Source organism: Camarhynchus parvulus, chromosome 17 (genome assembly GCF_901933205.1).
Source record: "Camarhynchus parvulus chromosome 17, STF_HiC, whole genome shotgun sequence".
Taxonomy (NCBI): Eukaryota; Metazoa; Chordata; class Aves; order Passeriformes; family Thraupidae; genus Camarhynchus; species Camarhynchus parvulus.
The window spans coordinates 8468879-8491726 of record NC_044587.1 but is presented as its reverse complement, the minus strand read 5'-3'; the positions used below and the strand labels follow the sequence as shown (position 1 = coordinate 8491726).

The 22848-nt window shown below is 45.3% G+C and overlaps 1 protein-coding gene across 1 annotated transcript in view; it reads right to left on the bottom strand.

Moving 5' to 3' along the window:
• TNC (tenascin C) overlaps window positions 1-22848 on the bottom strand; it is a 77229-nt gene that overhangs the window by 9368 nt on the left and 45013 nt on the right. Inside the window, 12 exon segments of the mRNA XM_030961241.1 lie at window positions 632-764; window positions 1690-1820; window positions 3441-3584; window positions 4615-4734; window positions 5936-6079; window positions 7254-7376; window positions 11749-12021; window positions 13737-14009; window positions 15578-15853; window positions 18115-18387; window positions 19445-19717; window positions 21628-21900. Of these exon segments, the coding sequence (XP_030817101.1) occupies window positions 632-764; window positions 1690-1820; window positions 3441-3584; window positions 4615-4734; window positions 5936-6079; window positions 7254-7376; window positions 11749-12021; window positions 13737-14009; window positions 15578-15853; window positions 18115-18387; window positions 19445-19717; window positions 21628-21900 (2436 nt within the window).

Below are 22848 nucleotides of genomic sequence, written 5' to 3'. Positions count from 1 at the left end.
GGGGATGACTGAAGGTCCTGCTGGGCCTGAAAGGCTGAAAACTGGGAAAAGTGAGACAAATGACAGGCAAAGTGTCACAGCTAATACAGAACAACTCCCTTTTTAATGTCAGCTGTGAAGTGACCTTCAGAGAAGCCAATTTATCCTTGCAGAGCTGTCCTGTTGGGCCGGAGCTGATGTGCAGAGGGGCTTTGAGACAGCCCATCTCAGAGAGAGGAGAAAAAGCTGCCCAGAAATCCATCTGCTCAGCCCCCAGCTCTGATTTGTGTGTGCCTTTGTGGTTTGCTTCATTTCAGCTCCAAACTCTGATTTGTTTCCCCTGCTCGCTGGGATCGATACAGGGAGAAATCAAAGTGTCAGCTGGATTTTAAAGAATTCCTGCTGATATTTCACATGGGCAAGGCAGAATGTTGCACCAGACTGTGAGGGTGATGTGGATGGATATTGGAATTTCACCCTGCCAAGGGAAAACAGGTCTGGGAGAACAGGGACTTTGCACCAACACTACAAACAGATTAAAATCTTGTGTGAAGTCTGTGTGTCCTCACAGCAGAGCTCAGCAGTATTTAGATTATTTTAGATTAGTATTCAGCATGATTTTAGATAATTTGGGTTCTTCTAATGTCCTTACTGGTGGTGAGTATGGTCTGGATGGTTTTGCTCCTCAGGGCCCCGCTCAGGGCCTGCAGTTTCACCGTGTACTGCGTGGAGGGGCTCAGCTCTGTCAGGCTGTAGGAAGTTGTCTCAGGGTTTAGGATGACTTCCTATGGAGAAAAGAAATAATACAGGGAAATCTCAGAGAAATAAATCATAATGAACAGAATGGTTACATGTTTTAGTCTGTCACATTATTATTTTGTCATAATTATTGATGGTATCTTTAACTATCTAGATTAATTAATATAAAGCTACTCCTCTAAGATTTTTACCAAGCTAATCTTTAAAAGTTCAATAAAGCCTGCCTGGAAATGATTGTTTACCATTATAATGTACAAGCTGGGAGGTTTGAAAGCAAAGCAGCATAAATGTTTACATGTCCTGAATGTACAGATTATGAAATTCATAAAAAACTAGGGAACTCATCCTTTAGGGCAAGGAAATGTTGCACTCCAGGCTTTAAAAGGCTGTTTTGCTGTGACATTAAAAGACTGATTTTCACTATGCTTGTGAAATTTGCTTTCCTGAAAATTAGAATCCTCTCCATTGATCCAGGCTGGGCATCCAAAATTTTATTTTTTCTGGGATTCACCTGATTAATATTTAAATATTTAGTGTAATCTAATTATGGAGGAACAAATTAAAATTATAGGATAATAAGAGGCAAGTTCATCCTTCCTTAGACACCTTTGCACAGGGATTCCCCTGAGTTTAGAAAAGTGAATCACATCCTTTGGGGGTTTGAGTTGACTCCATGGTATCTGTTTGGAATGAAGAAAAATGTTTGTGATTTTTTCTGTATTGTGGAGGGATGAAAGGCAAAATTCAGGCTGCAATGGAGCTTCTGTTTCAGGGTGTAATGTACAAAAGTCCTTTAACAGGTTTTAAATGCTTTTGTGTTCAGTCTAGCACTGAAAGAGGCAGTGAGTATTTTTAAATGTAGTGTTTAAATTAAGACACACGATTATGTCGCATTGCTGGACTGTTCAGAGCATCTCCAGATTTGAGGCACAGCCCCTGAGGTTTATTTACCTTGACTGTGCCATCGATGGATTCATAGATCAGGAGATATCCAGTGACTGGAGCGCGGGGAGGCCTCCAGCTCATCACAGCTGCTTCTGACTGCACCTCAGTGGCACTCAAATCCCTTGGAGCATCCAGCCCTGCAGGAGACACCACAGCAATTACAATCACTTCCACACAAAGTCAGTTCCACAGGTTATCTTGTGGGCCATATATTAAAACAAGGCAGGAAAACAAACCTTCTCTCCAGAGAAATTTGAAATGAAAAAACACTTCAACCTTAACTTTCGTGGTTAAGAATTAATTTTCCCATTGGTAGTTTAAAATAAAGGTGTTAACTTTATCTAAGTTAAAATATTGCCTTGTTCCAGGCACCTTATTTAATGAACAGTTGCACTGAAATGTCTTTTGAGAGAAAATTGTGCGTTTCATTATTTCTCACAAGAAGACAGATTGGTATTTACATATTCCCAGGAAATAAAACTCTAGTTCCAATTATGCATTTTTAGAATAGGAAAACTTTTTTGAATAGGAAACCTTTATAGAATAGGCAAACTTTTCCTGCTTGGTCTGGCTCCAATCTCCAGCTTCCTTTCCTCTCTGTGATTACAGGACTGGATCGGTGTGGCTCCCTAATTAATACCCTGGGACAAGCCAAGGCAGGAAAATGAGAACCATCCCTGATCCCACTGATGCTCATGGAAAGCCATGAGTGTGAAACCAGCTGGGCACCTTCAGCAGCCAAAGAAGAGCTCCTGCTCTGAGTCTCTGCAGAACTGGTGATCTCATATTTTTATAAGTTTTGGTTCATTTGCATATTGGAGCTAATTCTCTAATTACAGCTTTAGGTTATGAAATCTCATCCTTCTTGTTTTTCTCTCTTCAGCCCACATTGTTTGTGCTCTTGGGCCTGAGATTTGGATCATTTGTCCTTGATCCTTGATGCTGTTGAGTCAGGGATGGAACGAAAGCCGTCCAGTCTTTAGACGGATCAGAAGGCAAAAGTGTCTAATAAAATTAGTGGATCTTTTTATAATGTGACTTGCTAAGGAGACACTTGATTGGTTTCAAAGCAGAAACATCTCACACTATTGGTGAACTGTGAATAGCACACTCTGGAGAACTATATTTATAAATAACAGTTACAGAAAGAGAGATAATAATTGTTTTAATTCTTTCCTTTAAGATTCTCAGCCTCAGCCTGGGAGAAATTATCTCTGTTCTTTCTTCAACTGAACTGAGAATATCCACCTTGGGCAGCACAAGAGCCCAGCCAGGGCTGCACCCAAGATGAACCAAAATGGCCCCAAAATGCACGACCAGGCACGGGGTCTGTCCCTGGGATCAGTTCTGCTCCATTTGCATCTTGCAGTTCATTGTCCCATTCCAGCTTTAGCCCAGGCAGTCCCACCCTGCTTGTTTTTCTCTCCCCAACCCACAGTGTTTGTGCTCTTGGGCTGAGATTTGGATCATTTGTCCTTGGTGCCCAGATGGAGCAGGAATTGTTTTGTCTCCCTGCTCTGTGCACAGAGCTCACCATCCCCTGATATGAAGCCCAGACCCACACACCAAAGCAGCACAGAATGTGAAAAATAGAAAAGCTAAACCTGAGGCATCAGTGACAGAAAACCACCTGTGGTCAGCCCCAGCAGAAAAAGGTGATGCAAACACTATGAAAGTTCAGGTTTGCAGTGAAAAAGACACCAGAGGAACACAGAGCAGGTGGGACTGAAAGGGCTGGCTGTGGATGGGGATGGCACCTGTGGTGAAGTGTGTGGAGAGGCTCTCGCTCCTCTGCGTGTCCTTCTGCGTGTGGACGCTCAGCCTGTACTCGGTGGCAGGCTGCAGCCCCTGCAGGTCGTACTCCACCGTGTTCCCTGACACCAGCTGGGTCACCTCCGGCTCTGAGAACAGAACACAGCACAAAAGAGGTGTTGATTGCATTCAGACACATCATGGTGCGTGGTTTTTTCAGGGTTCCCCGTGGCAGGAAGGAAATGATGAATCTGACTTCGTGTTCTTAGAAGGCTAATATTTTATTTTATTTTATTTTATGATATATTATATTATGTTATGTTATGTTATGTTATATTATGTTATATTATGTTATGTTATGTTATGTTATGTTATGTTATGTTATATTAATGCCATACTAAACTATACTAAAGCATAGAGAAAGGATACTTACAAAAAGCTTAACAAGATACTGATGAAAAACTCATGACTCTCCAGAGTCCCTACACAGCCTGATCATGATTGGTCATTAAGTAAAAACAATTCACATGTTGGATAAATGATCTCCAGCCACATTCCAAAGCAGCAAAACACAGGAGAAGCAAATGAGATAATTTTTTTTTTCTCTAAGGCTTCTCGGCTTCCCAGGAGAGAAATCCTGGCAAAAAGATTTTTCCAGAAAATATGATGGTAACAATGGTGTGCTCAGCTCTGTGCTCCACTCACTGATTTGTTTTATTCCTAGTTGGTGCAAATGCAGAATGATAAAAGCCCAGGGCTGTGCTGGCACCTCTGCTGAGTCTGGGTTCCACCAGAGCCCTTTCTCTAGAAGTGTGAGCTCTCTCTAGTGTTCACAGGGATTATAACACCGCCTCTGCTTCCCAGGAATCTCCCCTGCGTCTGCTCAGGGCTGAATCGAGAGTGCTGGATTAAAACAATCAATTTTTAAATGTTTCCAGCAAAACCCCTTCTCCAAATAACAGCCCCGAGGCTGCCAGAGCTCCAGGAGCCTTTGGCCACCGCTGCCAGGGATGCCCAGGGTGGGGTTGTGGGGGGTCTGGGCAGGGACAGGGGTGGCACTGGATGATCCTAATGGGTCCCTTCAACTCTGGATATTCTGTGATTTTCCTGGAGTTACAATCAGCACCTCCTGAGACCTTTAACCCTTCAGCTCCCCAGCCCATTCCCAGCTCCTCTCACCTTTCTCAGAAGAGTAGGACACCACGTAGTTATCCACAGCAGCAATTGCTGGCTGCCAGGTTGCCAGAGCCTCAGAGTCTGTGATGTTCACCACTACCAGGCCTGATGGGCTGTCCAGAGCTGGAAGAAAAACAGATTGGAGGAATTTGACAAAAACAGATTGAAGGAATTTGACAAACACTCTCAGCTCTGTGCAATGCTCTGCTGTAAATTCATGAGAGAAAATGCCCAAAACGCAGTGCAGCTTTTATGGCTCCCTTTGGAATAGTGGAGTTCTGCAGGAAAGACGTCAGTGCCTATGAAGAGACACCAAAACCTCCCCTGGAAAGGGAGGTCAGTGCTGGAAGAGATGAAATTCTGGGAACAAACAGAGCTAACCACGTTCTCAGATCACTCTTGATACCATCAATCTCAACAGCTCTGTCAAAGCTGACATATTTCTCTCAACAACCTCAAATCTGAGTTGTTTTTTACAACAAATTCAGGAGACAGAGCTGGGAAAAATAACAAAAGTGACAGCAGCTGATGGCCACTGTGACCTTCCAGCAGCTTGTTTGGAACAAACCAATCCCACAGCCAGAATCCCAGACATCCAAAATCCCTGTCCTGCTTTGCCTCCTCACAGGACTCCACTTTTCACACAGGTTTATGCTCTCCCTGAATTAAGATAGGATCTTTGCCTCTAGAACAGCTGGAATGGGTTATAAATCTCCTGTCATTATCCAATACTCATCATCTTGCTCTTTGCCTCAGCTCTCTGAATGTGTGTTAGCCCCCAAAAAGATTACAAGGAGGGGTCAGCAGGAGCAGAGTGAGCCCTCATTGCCTGCAGGGATATTTAAAGAAAAAATCAGGAGACAGAATACTGAGAAAAATGCTGAGAGAATATAGAAAGAAAAAATCAGGAGAGAGAATGTTTTTACGCTTAGGACAGTCTGGAACCTGGGACATGTGAAGTCCACAACAGAAACCGGCCTGAACTGCTCAGCTGACCTCATCCTTTGCTCCTTCATATCAAAACCAGCATTAATCTAAAAAAGAACCAAAGAAACTTCTGATTTTTTTTTCTGGTGAATTAGAACTGTAAATACATGGATTGTCTCCATCTCACAGGTTTATTTAGCATTTAGCAAGTGGGAGCCTGACCAAATTTACAAGTTCCATTTTCATGTAAAATGCACAGACAAAGAAGGAGGGGGGAAAAGAGCTTCCTACCGTTTGTATGGGCAGCAAGAATGGGATCTTGGTGTGTCTGCAGCTCCAGCCCCTGAGTCAGATGAGCCATTCAAAGAGCTGCTATTTGCTGCTTTTATAGTATTACCTGTTTTCAGGATGCCAGAGACGGGCCCGCTTTCTTCAAAGCCTTTCACAGAGATGACGCTGACATTGTAGTCCACACCTGGGACCAGCTTCACCAGCTTGGTCCTTGTCTTGCTCCCTTCCACTGTGACAACATTTGGAGTACCTAGGATGAGGCCAAATGCCAAGGGATGAGTGACACAGTACTCCAGGAAATGCTTGAAGGGTTGTTTTCAAGTTAAAGATATTTTGGCTGCCATGGAAGTGCTTCTACAGCAGGAGATGAATTTTCCCTGTTAGTTTAAACCACAGGTGTCAAATATTGTTGCCATAACACCTAAATCTAAACCATTGCTTTGTATTTAGTAAGAAAAATTAACATTTTTAGTGGAAGGTGTCCCTGTCTGTGACAGGGAGTTGGAATGAGGTCAGCTTTAAGGTGCCTTCCTATGCAAACCATTGTGTGATTTCTGTTCAGAAAAATACAATTTCCCAGGCAAGGTGTAAGCAGAAACCCCAGCGGTCTCTACATGGGAGTTCAGACACCTTGAGGACAGGACTTGCAGTTTAGATCTGCCTTGTTTGTGGTGAGGGCTGGAAGATTCTCCTTTACCCCCCTTATTTAGAATAAAGATACAATAAATGTTATTTTAAAAGGTGCTGTGTGTGTGGCTGAGGACTTAGCACCCATATTTACTGCAAATTCTGGGTTTATTCCAGGAAAGCACTTAGACAAGTGCCTAACTTTATGGCTGGATTCCTGTTCCTCTGTGGGACCAGTGTATTTAAAGCTGCATGTGTGCTTCCAGGCTATATTGTCTAAAGATCTAAATCTTCCCTTGTCTCAGTCAACAGCAGCAGCTTTTTTTTGTGCTGATGTCTCTAGTGTTTGTCCTTTAGCTTTTTCCCTTCAGGGATGTCCCTAAATTAGGTTAAAAATCTGTTGAAGTAGAAGAAGTTTTTGAAGTTGGACACAAAACCAGAATGAGACAACGTTGGGGAGCACTGAGTAAATCACTGCCTTGAAACTTCATTGTAACCATGGATTCTTGTTGTTTCCAAGGGCCACCTTTTCCAGTGTGCTCAGCTCATGAAGTGCCTACAAAATAATGACAATTTGGAAACTAATCCTTGCTGAGGAGGTTCAGACAGAGACTTAGGAGCACAACCACTCCAGCATCCACCTCTGAGCCCTGCCCATGGGATGTGGGCACGGTGTGCAGACAGAGGTTGGCTGCACACTCTCATTGCTGAAGAAGAAAAAGAGATGATCTGTGCAGGATCACCTGGGGGATGCCCTGAAAGGAGGGATGGCAGCCCAGCAAACCCTCCCTGCTCACCTCCTGTGACAGGGACGTAGGAGATCCGGAAGTTTTCCACGCGGGAGCGAGGGGGCGTCCAGCTGACTGTGGCAGCATTTTCTGTGATGTCAGAGAAGGAAATTCCCTTGGGAGAGCCAACCACTGTCAGGGGAGAACAGAGAACACACCACACAGGAGGAAAAGGTAAATCGTTTGTTTGTCAGTCCTTAGTGCTGAAAAATTGATTTATCACCCTAAACCATGAGCTGGTTCTGTCAGTGTTCTGCTCTGAACAACATTAATGCAGAGGGTGCAAAACTGAAGGGTTTTATTACAGCAACAACCTATTTGGTCCAAATTTTCTTTTTTTTTCAGGACCAGTCCAGTATTGCATAGGTTAAAAATACCCAACGTGTATCTACATATAAAAATAACAGAGATTTCAGTACTGTGGAAAAGCATGGGGAACATACACAGAAATGACATTCTGCTATCCATGGTATGCTGTATTTAAGATTTTTTTCTATCCTAGTTTCACTTGGAGGATTTTTAAACTTTCCACTGAGCCCCAGAGCCCTCTGTGACACACAGCAGTGACTGCCATGGACAGATCTCTCTTCCTGAGCATAAAGTTCCTAATGCAGGATGCTCCAAGGAGACCTGGATCAGGTGTGGGAGCCCCTCAAGGCTCCTCTCAAGGACTCACTCCTGGAATTTCTGTTGGCTTCAAACCAGAAGCAACAAGATTTTCCTCCTGGAACCTGTCTCTGAGCCCATGATTTTGCTTTCAAGCACATCCATCCAGAGAACATCCAAGTACAGCCATCATGGGGAAGGCACCTGCAGCTCTTTTTCATAAAACTCAGTCTTTCCCTGTCAGACCCTGAGCATTGCATTTGCCCACAAAAATTAAATCAGTAAGCTGGGCAAACAAAGCCCAAATTTTTACCAAAAATAACCCAAACTTAAACCCAGTATGTATCTGAAACATTCCAGTTGGAGGCTTAATTAAGATCCTTGAGAAGAAGCATGGAAAGGGCTTTGGAAGGACGTGGTAAAGAGAGCTGCCACTTCCAAGTTTACATTGAGCATCCCATTTCCAATCTTTCCAGCTTTTTTTGGCTGTAACCAAAACAACCCTGAGGTATTAAAAAATAAACAGCACACAGAGAGCAGGCCATTAGTACAAAGTGGAGAGATCCCAAACATCAGCCACATGAAGAGGAGTGGAGACAGGCTGAGAGCAGGGCAAGGGGGGCAAGAGGAGGGGAAAAAAAGTAGGGATTGGGCTTGAAATAGCTTGGAAAGAACATTTCTGCAGGAAAGGAGTCAGAGGCTGTTTGTTCCATGTGTCCCCAAAGCAGCAGGGCACTAAATCAACTGGAAGGCAAGGAAAGAAAAACAACTGAGCTCTCAAGAGAAATGTAAATTATGTCTCTGGAGCTCGCTAGAAGTGTTGTGTTGGTGGGGTTTGCTCACGTGGACAAGCCAAGGGAAGAAAAGAATTACAGATAAGAAAGGAATTGAGGAGGATGGGTTGGAAAAGCTATGTGGCACAAAAGGGTGCTGCTGGTTTGGGTACAGGCTGAAGGGAACCAGACAAAAGAAAGAAAATGTAGGAAAGATAGAGAAATTAAAATTAGATTGGTTTTTCTTTACATTATAGGTGGCCTGAGAGGCTGAAGAAAAAGGGAAGTGGTGATTTTGGAGACCAAACAGATGGACCAGTGCTTGGTTTGCATACACATGGAGAATTTCAGCCTTTCCCAGAAAATAAAATCCCCAATCCGTCCCACTTGGACTCTGCTGTGCACATTTCCATGGGCCTCAGGCTTGTTTTCTGCACCAGGTGAGCTGCATGACAAAGAGCAGTAAGAAGAGCTTTGATGTGAATTTTCCACATCCCCAGGTCCCCCAGCTGCAGCTTTCCTAGGAGAGAACCTGGCAGGAAATACAATGGACCATCAGAGCATCTGTCCTGGAATGAGTCCCAGAGATGGGAGAGATTTGCACCTTGGAGCATGGGGAAATTAAAAAAGAAATGAATTAAATCATCTTCTTGGGCTACCTGGAAGCCAGAATGAAGCAGGCAGGGAAAGCAGCCAGTGAGCTCCTGACCTGGCACTCACAGAGAACCTCAGGCCATCTGTGGGGCAGGCACAGGTAAATTATCTTCATCCTCCAGCATCATCCCCAGAGAGGTGTGTGAGGGACAGGGAACTCTCCTGAGAGGCTGCTAAAGCACCCAAAGTACCTGAGAGAGGCTGTTTTTTAGGGATTTTTTTTGCTAATTGTTCTTTCACTCCCAGCAGACTAGAGGAGGATGTTCCCTGGCTTTCTCCTCCCACTCAACAGGAAGCAGCAGGTTGCATTAATCACAAATCGAGAGCATGTGAAGTGTTTTGTGATCATCTCAGGGGGGAAAAAATGCTGTCACAGTGTGGCAGAACACCATTGGAAGAAGAGGAAAGGAGCAGCATGAGACTCACACCTCCCACAAGGATATTGATTGGACCATAGATGTGTTGTGATCTCCCAGTGGGGGTTAAATTGCACCTTAACCGAGATTTTACAGATAAAATTCTAAAAGGCACCAACTCTGAGAGCAGCAGTGGATAAATTCCCTCTTCAGGAACAGAAATATTTCCTTGCAACCACACTGGAAATGCTATAAATATCCATATGTTTGTGCAATAATCCACTCCTAAAAAAGAAATTAGTTGTCTGCCTTGGCAGCCACCCACCCAGTGCGGTGTAACCTGCAGCCCAAATTATTTAGCTGGGGGTTTGTGGCTTTATTGTCCATTATTCATGGGCTATTTACAGCTGACAAACATCTCTTGGGCTATTGGCTAAATCTCCCTGCAAGGGCTGCACAGGGACATGGTTATGAGGAAAATGTCAACTCTCAGTGACTTCGATAAATCTCCTGGAGTCATTGAGGATGGGGATCTGCTGCTGACAAGTGCAGGGGGCTTTAAACACCCCTCTCCATTAGGAGTCAACTGCTTAGGGCTCATTTGTGTCCTTTTTTGTCTAGGGGTATTATTAGTTGTTTTGTGACTAGGTTGATAAACCATAGCTGGAGGGTTGAGAGTTGGTTAGTGATTCATTGATTGTCTAGGGAGGGTAGTAAGAGAGCAGGAATGTTATTGAGATGAGGATTAGTGGGATTCCTAGGAAGAATGGCCTTGAAAATTGGTCGAAGAAGCTTAAGTTCATGGTCAGGTTCAGGGGGTAGTGCTGGCCAAGGGGGGCTGCTGGTGCATGTTCTGCTTCATGAAAGTGTCTGGGGGATGGTGAGGGTGGCCTGGCTGTTTGTGGCAGGGATGGGATGGCAGGAGGGCAGCTGAGCCCACAGGCAGCAGGGGGGAGGATGAGGAAGAAGAGAAGGAGAAGCTGTTCAACACTGAGGTGTTGCTGCCTGGCAAATGCCTCCTTTGGGCATTCCTGCTGCTTTGCTCACTTGTGGAACTTAGAACATACCCTGAGCTGGGAGGGACTGAAGGGATCATCCAGTGCCATCCCTATCCCTGCCCAGCCCCCCCAGCAACCCCACCCTGTCCATCCCTGGCAGCGCTGGCCAAAGGCTCCTGGAGCTCTGGCAGCCTCGGGGCCGTGCCCATTCCCTGGGCAGCCTGGGCAGTGCCAGCACCCTCTGGGGGAAGAACCTTGCCCTGAGCTCAGCCTGAGCTGCCCTGGCCCAGCCCCAGCCGTGCCCTGGCTCCTGTCCCTGTCCCAGAGCAGAGATGGGAGCTGTCCCTCGGGAGGAGCTGCAGCCCTGGTGAGATCTCCTGTCTCATCCTCTTCCTTTCCTCCCATAACTAATTTGATTTCAAATGACCACATTTTCAGATCAGCAAGCTCAACATTTTTTAAAGACCAAATTTAGCTTATGAGACTTTACATCATATGCTTCAGGTTTGAATGTGTTTCAGAAGGAAACCACGATTTTGGTGTGGAAAAAAGGATTGAAACACTTCATTCAAAAGTGCCAAAATGAAACGCTTCAATTACGAACCTGAATCAAAGCTTTGATTTTGCAAAGAAACTCAAGTCAATTTGAATTACCCAGCACATGTTGCTCCTGGTAAGATCAGTCTAAATTAATGGTGCTTAGGCCTTTGCTGATCAAGCCATAAATAAACTTCTCAATGGCCCTGGTAAATTCATTTTGTCATAACTCTTTCCTAGGGAGGTAAACTGTTGTGCAGAGCTGAGATGTAATTAGTCACAGAAAATCACTGAAAAGGCTGATGCACAGACAATATTTCTTGGCCCTCAAAGACACTGTTTTAATTGCCACACTCTGCTGCCTAATTCCTGGCCATTAAAGTAATTTAATTAAACCATATTAAATAGACAGTGACGAAGCTTGGGAAGCTGGGACTGATTACAAACAACCACACCACACTGAAGCAGTGACTTGGACAAGGGACATGCAGGAGACACTTCAGGACACCTCTGGAACAGCACAGGCTGGCTGTGAAGAGGAGCAGGGAATGTCACACTTTTCCTTCTGCAAAGACAATACCTGTGGATGCTACTGTGTTTACAGGCTGGGAACGTTGTCCACTGCTAATTCCATAGAGCTCAATCTCATATTCAGTGCCCTCTTTCAGCCCTGTTATATCCTGGGTGCGCTCATGGCCTGGCACTATCAGCTCCAGGGGGTCAGATTTCCTTTTGGTGTCCCTGATTTTTACAACAAAGCTGTTGAAAACCCCTTCATCTGCAGTCCAGGAGAGACGGAATCCATCTGGGGTTGCGTCTGAAACCAGGAGGTTGTCGACCTCGGGTTCTGCTTCTAAAAAAGGAGAAGATAGCAGTGGGGAAAAGAAAAAATGATTTTTTAATCAGTTGATCAGAGACCTGCCTGAGGTCTGGCTACAGCACACTGCAAGAATCCGACCACAGTTCAAAGCAAGGGGAACAATCTGCCAGCTATTAAAAAAAAACAAAATAAAATATTAGTGTTATACAAAAGAGGATAAACGTGAGTGTGTGCAGGCTCATTCTAACTTTCACTCTTGAACAGCAAACCACTGCATGGACACACAGGTTCATCTCCCACATGCAGAGTTACACATGCTAAAGGTGAGTGTCCTGGGCATTTATCCCTCCCTACCTGTGTGACACATTTATGGCCAATAAAAACTAGCTCTTGTTACAGAACTGCATGTCTGGAACATTGTCAGAGCTCTCTCTGCTAGGAGCACAACATAGAAGCCACTGAAAGTTCTTTTTCTCCATGCAAACCCTTGATTCATGCACTTCTGGCATCTGTGATGATTCTGATCAGATGAATCCTTTACTGTGATCTCAAACAGCAAAGAGGAACCATAAAAATTCCTCTCTTCAACAGCACCCTTCAATCTAAATGCAAGAGCTGCTGCCTTTGGTTAATGAACCCATTCAAAAGGATCCCAAGGGCTGTAAGTTATTAATTACCTGCAAAACACCTCTAACTCATATGGTCAGGCACCATTAGCTAGAGAAATGCTGCTGGAGTGGTTATGTCCTACAGCACCCCCAGTGCAATCCTTCCTTCCACACACAGCTATTCCTATTTATTTCCTCTCAAACCTCCCACCAAATGCAATCCTTCCTTCCACACATAGCCATTCCTATTTATTTCCTCTCAAACTTCCCACTAAATGCAAACCTTCCTTCCACACATATCCATTCCTATTTATTTCCTCTCAAACTTCCCACTAAATGCAAACCTTCCTTCCACACATATCCATTCCTATTTATTTCCTCTCAAACCTCCCACCAAATGCTGTTCTTCTTTCCACACATATCCATTCCTGTTTATTTCCTCTCAAACCTCCCACCAAATGCTGTTCTTCTTTCCACACACAGCCAATCCTATTTATTTCCTCTCAAACCTCCCACCAGATTCCCCCTCCCAGCTTCACTGGTGCCCAGGCAGGAATGTGCAGATGAGAGCTGATGGTTCTGGGGCTGGAGAATCAGCCTGCAATCCTCTCCCAAGAAAGCTCAAGTGCTGCTGGAACACAGCAGCTCTGATGGGGTTGGAAGCATGAGCTGGTTTGAGGAGAGAGGTGCCAGCTTTGGGGTGGCAATGATCCCGCTGTGGCTGGAACCACACAGAGAGGGAAAGAGAGGAGGCCATGGGAAGGAGTCCATGGCTCTTCCTGAAGCTCCTGGTGGCTGGAACCTGGGAGAATGCTGCTGTTGGAGAATGCTGATGTGCCCAGCTGTTAACAAGACGAGCTCTGCATGCAGCCATTCTTCTTTCAAGACTTTGTTAGAGGTACCTGCAAGACCAGAAGGAACTTTCACCCCTCAGGCCCCCACATGCTCCTCCACAGGATCCCTCAGGGGGAAACATCCAGTTAAAGGGAACAGAATTCCACTGGTCATGATGGAGTTACGTGGAGCCACGATGCAGAGAAGGATGCAAAAGCCAAGGTTTGCACGGAACATCTTCCATGTGAGAAGGAAAGTGAGAGAGAAGAGGGTGGAAGGGAACAAAATTTGCTCACATTGAAATACCTGTAACAGCCAGAGCGCTCAGGGGCTTTGTTTGGTGCCCCTTGGCAAACCCATAAAGCAAAACCTCATAGCCAATGCCAGTAATTAGGCCTTTGAGCTTCAGCTCCCTCTGGGCTCCCGAAAGGAGGAACTCCTGTGGGTCCAGCAGCTTGCCAGAATCCACCACGACTACTAGAAAGTTGTCAAAGGCATTCTCCGATGCCATCCAGGACACTGTGAACCCATAGGGGTTCATATCTGACACTGTTAGGTTTTCCAGTGGGGGCATGGCCTCTAAAAGAAGGGAAGGTGCAAAAACACACACACACAAAAAAAAAAAAAAAAGAAGAAAAGAAGTGAAAAACATTGCAAATTAGAAAGTGTCACAGATTCCATCAAACAAAAATCACATTTTTCCTCCTAGTGTGGATCTAATAGTCAGGACCACAAGATGAGGATTTTCAATGGAGCTCAATTTTGATTTTTTCTCAAGGATGTCTCAGGACGTCCTCTCACAAGCTCCACTGGAACCCCTCCCAAGCTCCCTATGTAAGGATATTTCTGCTGCTACCCTAAGAAAGTCATAACCAAAACTGCTTTAGAAATGGTGCACATAAAGCTTTCAATTTTTTTACTTTTTTACTTATTTTTACTTCCCTCCACCGTCAGTGCTTTAGGGACAAGCCTCACTTTGGGCATTCACAACTCCTGCATTTTGCTTCTTTACCTATTGCATGTGAATATCTCCAGTGTTAGTTTTCAGTGCTGGAAGGGTCAGAGGTGCCAGAACAGGAACATTGATCACTCAGGGTCACAGCCAGTGCAAATCAGCTGCTGCTGGGCTCTGTTGACAACTTAAAGAAATTCCACTGAGGGCTCCTTTTCCACATCAGTGTGACATTTGTCAAAGTGAAAAGATGTGGGAAACACTTCAAAACATATCCACTAAGTCTCAGCGAAAGAAAAAAAGGCCACAAGGTTCTCAGTGTATTTTGCTCACTCAAAATCTGACAAGTCAAGTAGGAGGATCAGGTGGCTCTGCTAAGCCCTGGCCTTGATCCTGGAGCCCAGGCATTGCTTGTATTTCTCAAAAGGATTTGTCCAGCCTTGCTCTGTTGGCTCAGGAGCTGATTCAGCCAATCTTCCAACCACTGAAACTCCACTCACTTCAGAAAACACCACTTAGTTAAATGCAGAACCTTCTCCTGAAAAGGGCTTTGGGCTTGCTTTTGACATTTCACAAACATTGAAGTGGATTTTTTTTGAACTTGCCATAAAAAATTCCCCCTGAAGAGTTATAATTTGGAATTCCTTATGTATTTATATTTACCCATTTGAGTACTCATTTTAGAGATATTTTTTGCATCTTATTTACTTCTAATCGAGCAATCCCCAAGATTCACATTTTGGGTAGGTCTCTGGAAGGGAACATCCTGGGACAGGAGGCGTTCCAGTCCTGACTGATCAACTTCTGAACAGCAGGCAAATTTCTCCCTCAAACATCAGGAGTTATAAAAGATTATTAGACATGGGAGAAAGGCTCCAGAGGGGTTTTAATGACAGAATCACAGAATAATTTGGGTTGGAAAGGACCTTAAACTCATCCAGTTCCATGGGCAGGGATGCTTTCCACTATCCCAGCTTGCTCAGAGCCATATCCAACCTGGCCTTTTAACTCCCTTTAAACTAATCCTGCTCCTAGGAATTTTTTTAAGGTCAACATTCCTGTTCTGACCCCTCCTTGCAGCAGGTTTTCAAACAAACCCATCGCTGCTGGCGAGACACTTCATGCTGGGGAGATCCTTTTCGCGACACACATTTCCCTGAGCCAAGAAAGGGACTCCAAAGCTTGGAGCAGGTACCTGTGGTGACAAAAGCAGTGAGGGGCTCTGTGTGGACGCCTGCCCTGGTGGTGCCCTGAATGTGAATGTCATAGGCAGTGTGGTCTGTGAGCCCTGAGATGTGGGCGCTGCGGGTGCCCCCCGGCACCGTCAGCTCCTGGGCTTCCTGTGCCGCCAGGGAGTCTTGGATTTTGATAACAAACGTGGCAAAGGACCCAGCTCGGGTGGTCCAGGACAGGTTGAAGCTGTCAGGGGTAACGTTTGTGAGGGTGAGGGTGCCCAGCTGTGGCTCAGCCTCTGGGGGAGAAAGGAACACAGGTGAGCAGGCAGCTTTACTCAAGGGGGTGGGGAATCAACAGAGAGGGGTTGGAGGTGCTCAAAAAGAATGCCCTAGCCTTGTTTTGCTGTGATTGAATAATAAAAATTAAATAAAATGATAATTTTTTTAAAAAGCAGTGTTGCAAGAGCTATTTTCTCAGGTTTTGGAAAGAAGCCACTGAAATTAGTGCTGACTTTTATATTTTTTCATTAAATTTTCCTAAATAAACTCAACTTGCCTAATGAAATCTAGGCCTGGTTTACAGAAGCACCAACAACATGCACATAGAAATTGTGGGAATTCCATATTGGGAATTTGATGGGAGCAGACCCACAGCAATTCCAAAATAGAGAAAGTTGGATTCAGGCAGGAATCCTTGAAATCTCAGTCCAGGTTTTGTTTGGTGTTTCTGTTGCCTAGAGTTGTACATACTTCTGGTTTTGGACTCTGAGGTTTATGAGGGATTTCAGGGATTATCTCAGCACTAATCTCAGGCCAAAACCTCCCTGGACTCCACAGATAAGGTGTTCCTCATCCTCTGATTAGGCACAATCAGAGAATGTCTAATAAACAATTAAGCCCACAACCTTGCTCTTGCTCTCCTTCCTGACTGTTCAGTGGTCAGGGCATCTCCTTAAGAAGTCAAAACTTTCCTTTTCTGCTGGAGAAAATTCAAATTCACATCTTTGCCCTGCCAGGAGAGAAACTTGTCCTTCAGGAGAGGGAGAGCTCCTTACCCATTCTCTTTTTAAACTTATACTTAGCACAAAAATAATTAAAGTTTCATTAAAGCCCAGAGAGAGAACAAACACGACCCAACAGTCAGAGGGTCAGAGAATCTTGTGTTTGCTCTCTGGACTGATTTTCTAATTTTTATGTTGTCAATTGAGTAGGAACCAAGAACACCTTGGGAAATGCAGCCAGTGAGACACAGAAAAATAATGATGGAAGAGTGATCCATGCTGGGAGAAAAGCCAGGGAGAGGATCCCACCGACAGAGAGTGGTGAAAGAGTGAAAGCTTTTCTTTGCTAAAAACAACTGCTGCTGCAAGATGTTCCAACTTTTACTCATGTCCCTCATTGCAAGACTTTTAAATAATATTCCACCTCCTTCTCTGGAACTGTGTGGGAAGAGGTGAATGGAAGTGGCCCCGATTAAGGACACAGATGTCACAGATGTCATGCTATCAACCAGTGCCATGGATGCCTTCATGGCCAGCAGGGAAGGTGCCACCATGGTGCTCTTGAAGGCAGGCAAGGAGATCAGAAAATATCCACAAAGCAAACAGGTTTGGGTGGAAAACCCAGGAAATCTGAGCCCTCAGCCCCACATGCAGCTCAGAGAGGGCAAACTGAGTCTTTCCAACCTCATCCTGGCATGGCCACATTCCTTCACATGCCACCCGCATCCATGGTCAGGCACATTCCCATCATGACAGCCTGACTCCCAGGAATGTTACATGCAAAATGAGCTGGAATCATATCCTCAGGCAAGTCTTAGTGATCTCCTGCCATCCTGGAATCACCACCACCACCCAGGGAAACAAGACAGGATGTGGAGACTCAAAGGGAGCAATGCGAGGAACAGAGTGGTGGGCTGACCACCAAGAAAAAGGGAATTTGTTTTTTGAGCCCTGCTCTGTGCTGAGAACATAAAAATCCTGGGCAGAGAAAATATGAGAACCAGTAGAAGGTGGCCAGACCCCTCCATGCAGTTTGGGTCGATCATTTCACATGCGGCACGGACACCCACCAGGGATGCAAATGCCTTGGGAGACATTTGGGTTTAAGGAGGACAAAACTGACATGCAGGAGCCCTCTCCAGGCTGAGAACCACATGAAGGCCTCTCTCCCACCCCCAGCAAAGCAAGTGAGGGTGGGATGAACAACTTCATTCAAGATCAAGTGCAAAGATGCTGAGTGAAACACATCAACCATCTGGAGCAAGGCAATTATATATACACTGAACTTGCAGAGGGGTGTGTATATATAAGGAAACCATCATGGTTTACTACTGCCTCTCTTAATGCTGGGGGCACTTTTTCAGCCTTTTCCATTGCCACAGATCTTTTTCCAAGCCCTCTCAGTGCATTTCAGCCTCCCCTGATGGTTGGAAGGATCCATAGTATAATTCCCCAAGGGAACGATGATGAGTTGGAGCCATGTTTTAGAGCAGTTTGGTGGACAGCAAGAGAAAGGAGAATAAAAAGCAAACCTGGAAGGTGAAACAGTGAAATACCTGTGGTTGCCATGGCTGTCAAGGTCTGCCCACCTTGCCCATCAATTACCCCATGGAGCTGGACTGTGTAATTAGTGGCAGCTTTGAGGTTGGTCACTACAGAGTGCCGGGAGTCCCCTGGCACTGTGAGCACCAGGGAGTCCAAGGGGAAGTCAGAGTTCCTGACTTCCAGAATAAAGTGGTCAAAGGCCTTGTCCTGTGCCTCCCAGGTGAGTGACAGGCTGGCTGAGGTAGCGTTTGATACACTGAGTTTGCTAAGGAGAAGTTCCTCTACTACGGGAAGAAAAAACAAATGGAAATGTATCACAGTTATTAAAAGCCAAAGCAATAAAATAAATTAATAGAGAAGTTTGAATTCACACGACCACAGGTCACAAGGGTCACCCAGCCTTGTGTTTCCCTATGTTTCCCATACCCCTGCTGCCACCCTGACCCTGCTACCCATCATCAAATGAGGATATTCATAGTCTGCTGCTGCTGGAAATTGATAATATATTATCTGATAGCTGAAATTGGATATTTTGCTTTCACTGACCACATTACTCCATTCCTATGGCAAATCACTACAGCAACTTTTCCTAGAGGGGCAAAATTTGGTGGAGGTGTTTAACAATCATAACATGAGCCATTATCTTCCTACAATAACAATGTTCTGTTTCTGTAGTCCAGTCCTCACTTCCCACTCTCATCCTGAACATTTGACTTCCCTGTCTTTTCTGGGAAAAATGTCAACTGTAAAACCTTGAAATGTTCAACATGCCAACAACTCAGTGCCTGCCTATTCCCTTCTCTGACATCAACTCAAATGGACTTTTCAATCTCTCACCCAACACAGCCTGAATAATTGAAGGTGAATTCAAGCAGTGAATGTGCCTTGCAGGATTGTGCTGGCACAGACTGAAATGTGCCTGACATCTTTTGGGTAAATCTGTGTCTAGAAATCAGCTTATCTGAGAGAAGCTGTGTCCTGTCTGGGCTGTGGGACAGATGCACACACAGGCTGAAAGGTGAACGTAAGGAATCATCTCCCACTTGGTTCCTGGGATATTTGCTTTGCTTCTCTTCTGCCTCAGATGCTGCCCCAACCTTGATGTCTGGACTCATGGTGTGAATGAAATCCCAGCGCAATGGGATTGCCTGACTGTGCTGCATGGGATGGTGGCTCAAATTCAAACATTCCCAGCTCACAGTGTCCCCAGCCGGTCTTCCTCGGAAGGCAGAAGGTTGGGAAATGGGTGGGCTGTGGGGTAGCTGAGGGCAGGGAAGGGGGCACAACCTGTAAGGAAGAGTTCAAAAAAGCAGAGTTAGCAGTGAGGTAGGCTTTGTGTACCTGTGGTAGCTGCAGCACTGATTGCCTGTGTGCGGAACCCGCGAGAGATCCCGGAGAGGTAGACAATGAAATCAGTGCTGGGAGAAAGCCCTGAGATATGAGCAGTCCTTGAGTTGCCTGAGAAGTTGAACTCCATGGGCTCCAGCAACCTGTTAGAATCAATAATTTCAATGGTAAAGATGTCGAAGTCGCCATTGGAGGCTGTCCAGGAGAGGTTGAAGCTTTCGGGGGTAATGTCGGAAACCGTGAGCTCAGCAATGCCGGGCTGCTCTCCTGGGGAGGGAAACAACACCTGTCAGAAGGGCCCCCGACCCCCTCCTTATCTCACAGGCTCCTCTCTGCCATGCTGGCAGCACTGCCAGCTGGGGAAGGGCATGTGAGTAAAAGCTTGTTATGAGCAGACAGGTATTAAGGGGAGGAAATTAAATTAAAACGTCACAAAATGTTAGATAAGAAAAAAAATTAAAATAACATTGAAAACTATGGTTATTTCCCTTTCCCTGCAGGAGCAGCCGTGCCTTTGAGGTCTGAGCATGAAAGCAGATGCAAAAGGACTGTCTTGAATGCCCCTGGGGCATTTGGAAAAGACGGCTTCCAGTTTTAGGAGAAGCTAAAACCAAAGCTGTTGCTTTATCCAAAGGAAAATCTTGTGTTTTGTTTACTCTTCTACTTTCCCTTTCAGCTTAAGTCTCTGAAAGCTGGCTTGTAATTTTGGAGCTAGAGCCAAAATGCAAAACAGGGAGAGATGCCTTGGGGTTTCTTCCTCTCTGCAGACATCCCCACAGCGTTACAGGAAGGTTCAGATATTTTTTAACAATTGCAAGTCCCCAGAAGGGAAGATTTTGAAAAGCTGGCTGCTGAGCTTGACCCAGAAAGGGAAGGGAAAACCTCAGCAGGGCATTTTCTGCTGTTTTCACCAGGGTAAAGGAAGGGAGCACATTGCATATTTAGGCAGGACACCCATGATGTGTTTCCTGCTCTGTCTCTTTGTCCAGCACTTTGCTCTGCTCTCCATGGGCATCTGCTCCCAGCTCCTGGTGAGGACTCTCAAAGCTCAGCACTTTCCTGGGACACAGCACAGCCATTCCTGCCCAAGCCAGGCTGCTCTAAGCACTACAGAAACAAGCAAGCTCTGCTGCACTTCATGCTTTAATTCTGATTAGTTCTCACAGGCGCTTTCATCCCTTTCTGGGCAGGGTACCATGTGCTGGGGGCAGCCTGGCCCCAGCCAGCCCTGGCTATCTCACAGAGACAGGAGGTTGCAGAGGGCTGAGGGGGAGCCCAGAGGCAGCAGAAATTGTCTAATTGTAATAATTTCTTGTAGAAATTATCTGAAGGAAAGGCCACTGATGCCCCTTTAATGCCAATTAATTCACACTGTTCATTACAGTTATCATAACACCTGGGAGGATCAGAGAGCCACACAGCACAGATGTAAATATACATTTATCTCTCATGGTCAAAACCTGTGATAAGCTCATATTTCAAACTGTTGTGTTTCACATGATGAGCCAGAAAATTATTTTGGGGCCCTTGATGAGCTTCATGCAAGCTCCTGATAGCACAGAGCTCACTTGCCTCCTTTCAGGCCAGTTTTATGCCAGGGTAGTTCTGCTGATTTTGATTTTTTGCATTATATCTTTTTCAGGCCAGATTTTTTCATGATCTTAGATGGCTTAATGCATTTTATTAGTCTTATTAGGAATTAATTTGTGTCCTTTCCTATATGAGAACATATGGAAGGCGTTTGTCCTTACCCTGAGTCAGGTACACACAACTTTACTGAGTCTGAATTCACAGAGAATTTTTTCAGAGGCAGCTTCTGAAGGGTAAAAACTGAACACTCTCAGGCTTTGATTATCTGGGCTGATAGAGGAATGATTTTTATAACTTTACCAGGCAACCTGGCCTTTCCCAAGCAGGTACAACATCCAGTTGGGTTTTGCTGTTAGTGTCAGCCAGGTAAGTGAGGTTAGGGAACAAAAAAAGGGAAAGCAGGGAGGGAAGGGCTGCACCAGGGCACTGAAGCTCTGACCATGGGAAGCCTGACCACGAGGCATTTCCATGCCAGAGATGTTCAGCCGAGCTTTAAGGAGCTCGTGCAAGGCTGTCCCAGCCAGCAGGACCTGCCCAGCACTGGCAGGAGCTCACATCTCTGTCACAAAGAGCCGCAGGGAAGGTACCTGTGGTGGTCTCAAGAGAAAGGGGCTTGCTCCTGTGGCCCCGAGTGAGCCCCTGCAGGGTGATGGTGTAAGGAGTGCTGGCCTTGAGGCCGGTGACATTCACAGAGCTCAGTGTCCCCGGCACTGTGACATTGCGGCTCTCCTCGGGGCTGCCAGCCTCCTGCACCTGCAGCACGAAGCTCTCAAAGGCCCCGTCTGCTGCTGTCCAGGCGAGCTGGAAACCATCCCAGCCAGGCTCTGACACTGACAGCTTCCCCAGCTCGGGTTCCTCCTCTGGATAAGGACAGAGAGGCAAGCTGTTACTTGGGTTGCACGGTGGTGCTGATGTCGGATTATTTAATGAGGTTCTGTGTTAATGAATTTCACATTTAATCAGGGCCACAGAGATGCCTCCCCCCTGCATTTACATTATCAGCTGCCTCAGATAACTGCAATAAAGTCTCTTTGGAGACATGGCAAAACACAACCGTGAGAGAAGAATTGTAATAATTAACAAATATTGGGAGGCTGCCCACAGAAAGCAGCTCATAGAGGATCTTACAGCTTTATCAGCATTATCAGCATTAATTAAACTCCTTATGAGATAAGTAGGTATTACTGTAACAGCTTTACTCAGTGTGATACACTGAGTTGTGAAACAACTTTACTTCAGTGCCATTCAGAAGTAACTGTGTTGTAAGGGTGGGAAAGGGTATGGTTCAGAGTAGCTGGGATTCAGGTATTTATGCTTTTAATTGCATCCACTTGAAGGATGCTGCTTATGCTTCCAAGCTATTTCTAATAGAAAACAACAAAGAAGAGGAAAATGCCTCCATGTCTGCATGTCTTTAATGGATTTGTCTTCTTTTAGCTCATTATTCTACTTACAGGACCTTTCTGTGGGTGTAGACAGGACTTTCAGAGTTACTGATATGTGTCTAAAATCAAAATGTTCATCCACAGAAATTCAGATTCTCGCAAACCCCCACAGGAGTGGCCAAGGAATTTGGGAGCCATCAGAGGTGACTCTGCTGCTGTTAAATCTGAAAGCTGAGGTCATTTGCTCAGCAAGAATGGAAAGTTCTTTGTTACAAAGGGGACACAACTGATTCCTTAACATTAACAGTCAGTGGTAAAAATGAGAGAGCACTGCTTGGCTTTTCTACCTGGAAACTCCTGTGTGCTCTGTCACTGACTTGTGGCCTGTGCTGATTTTCTAGCACCCTTCTGATTTATTTGAAT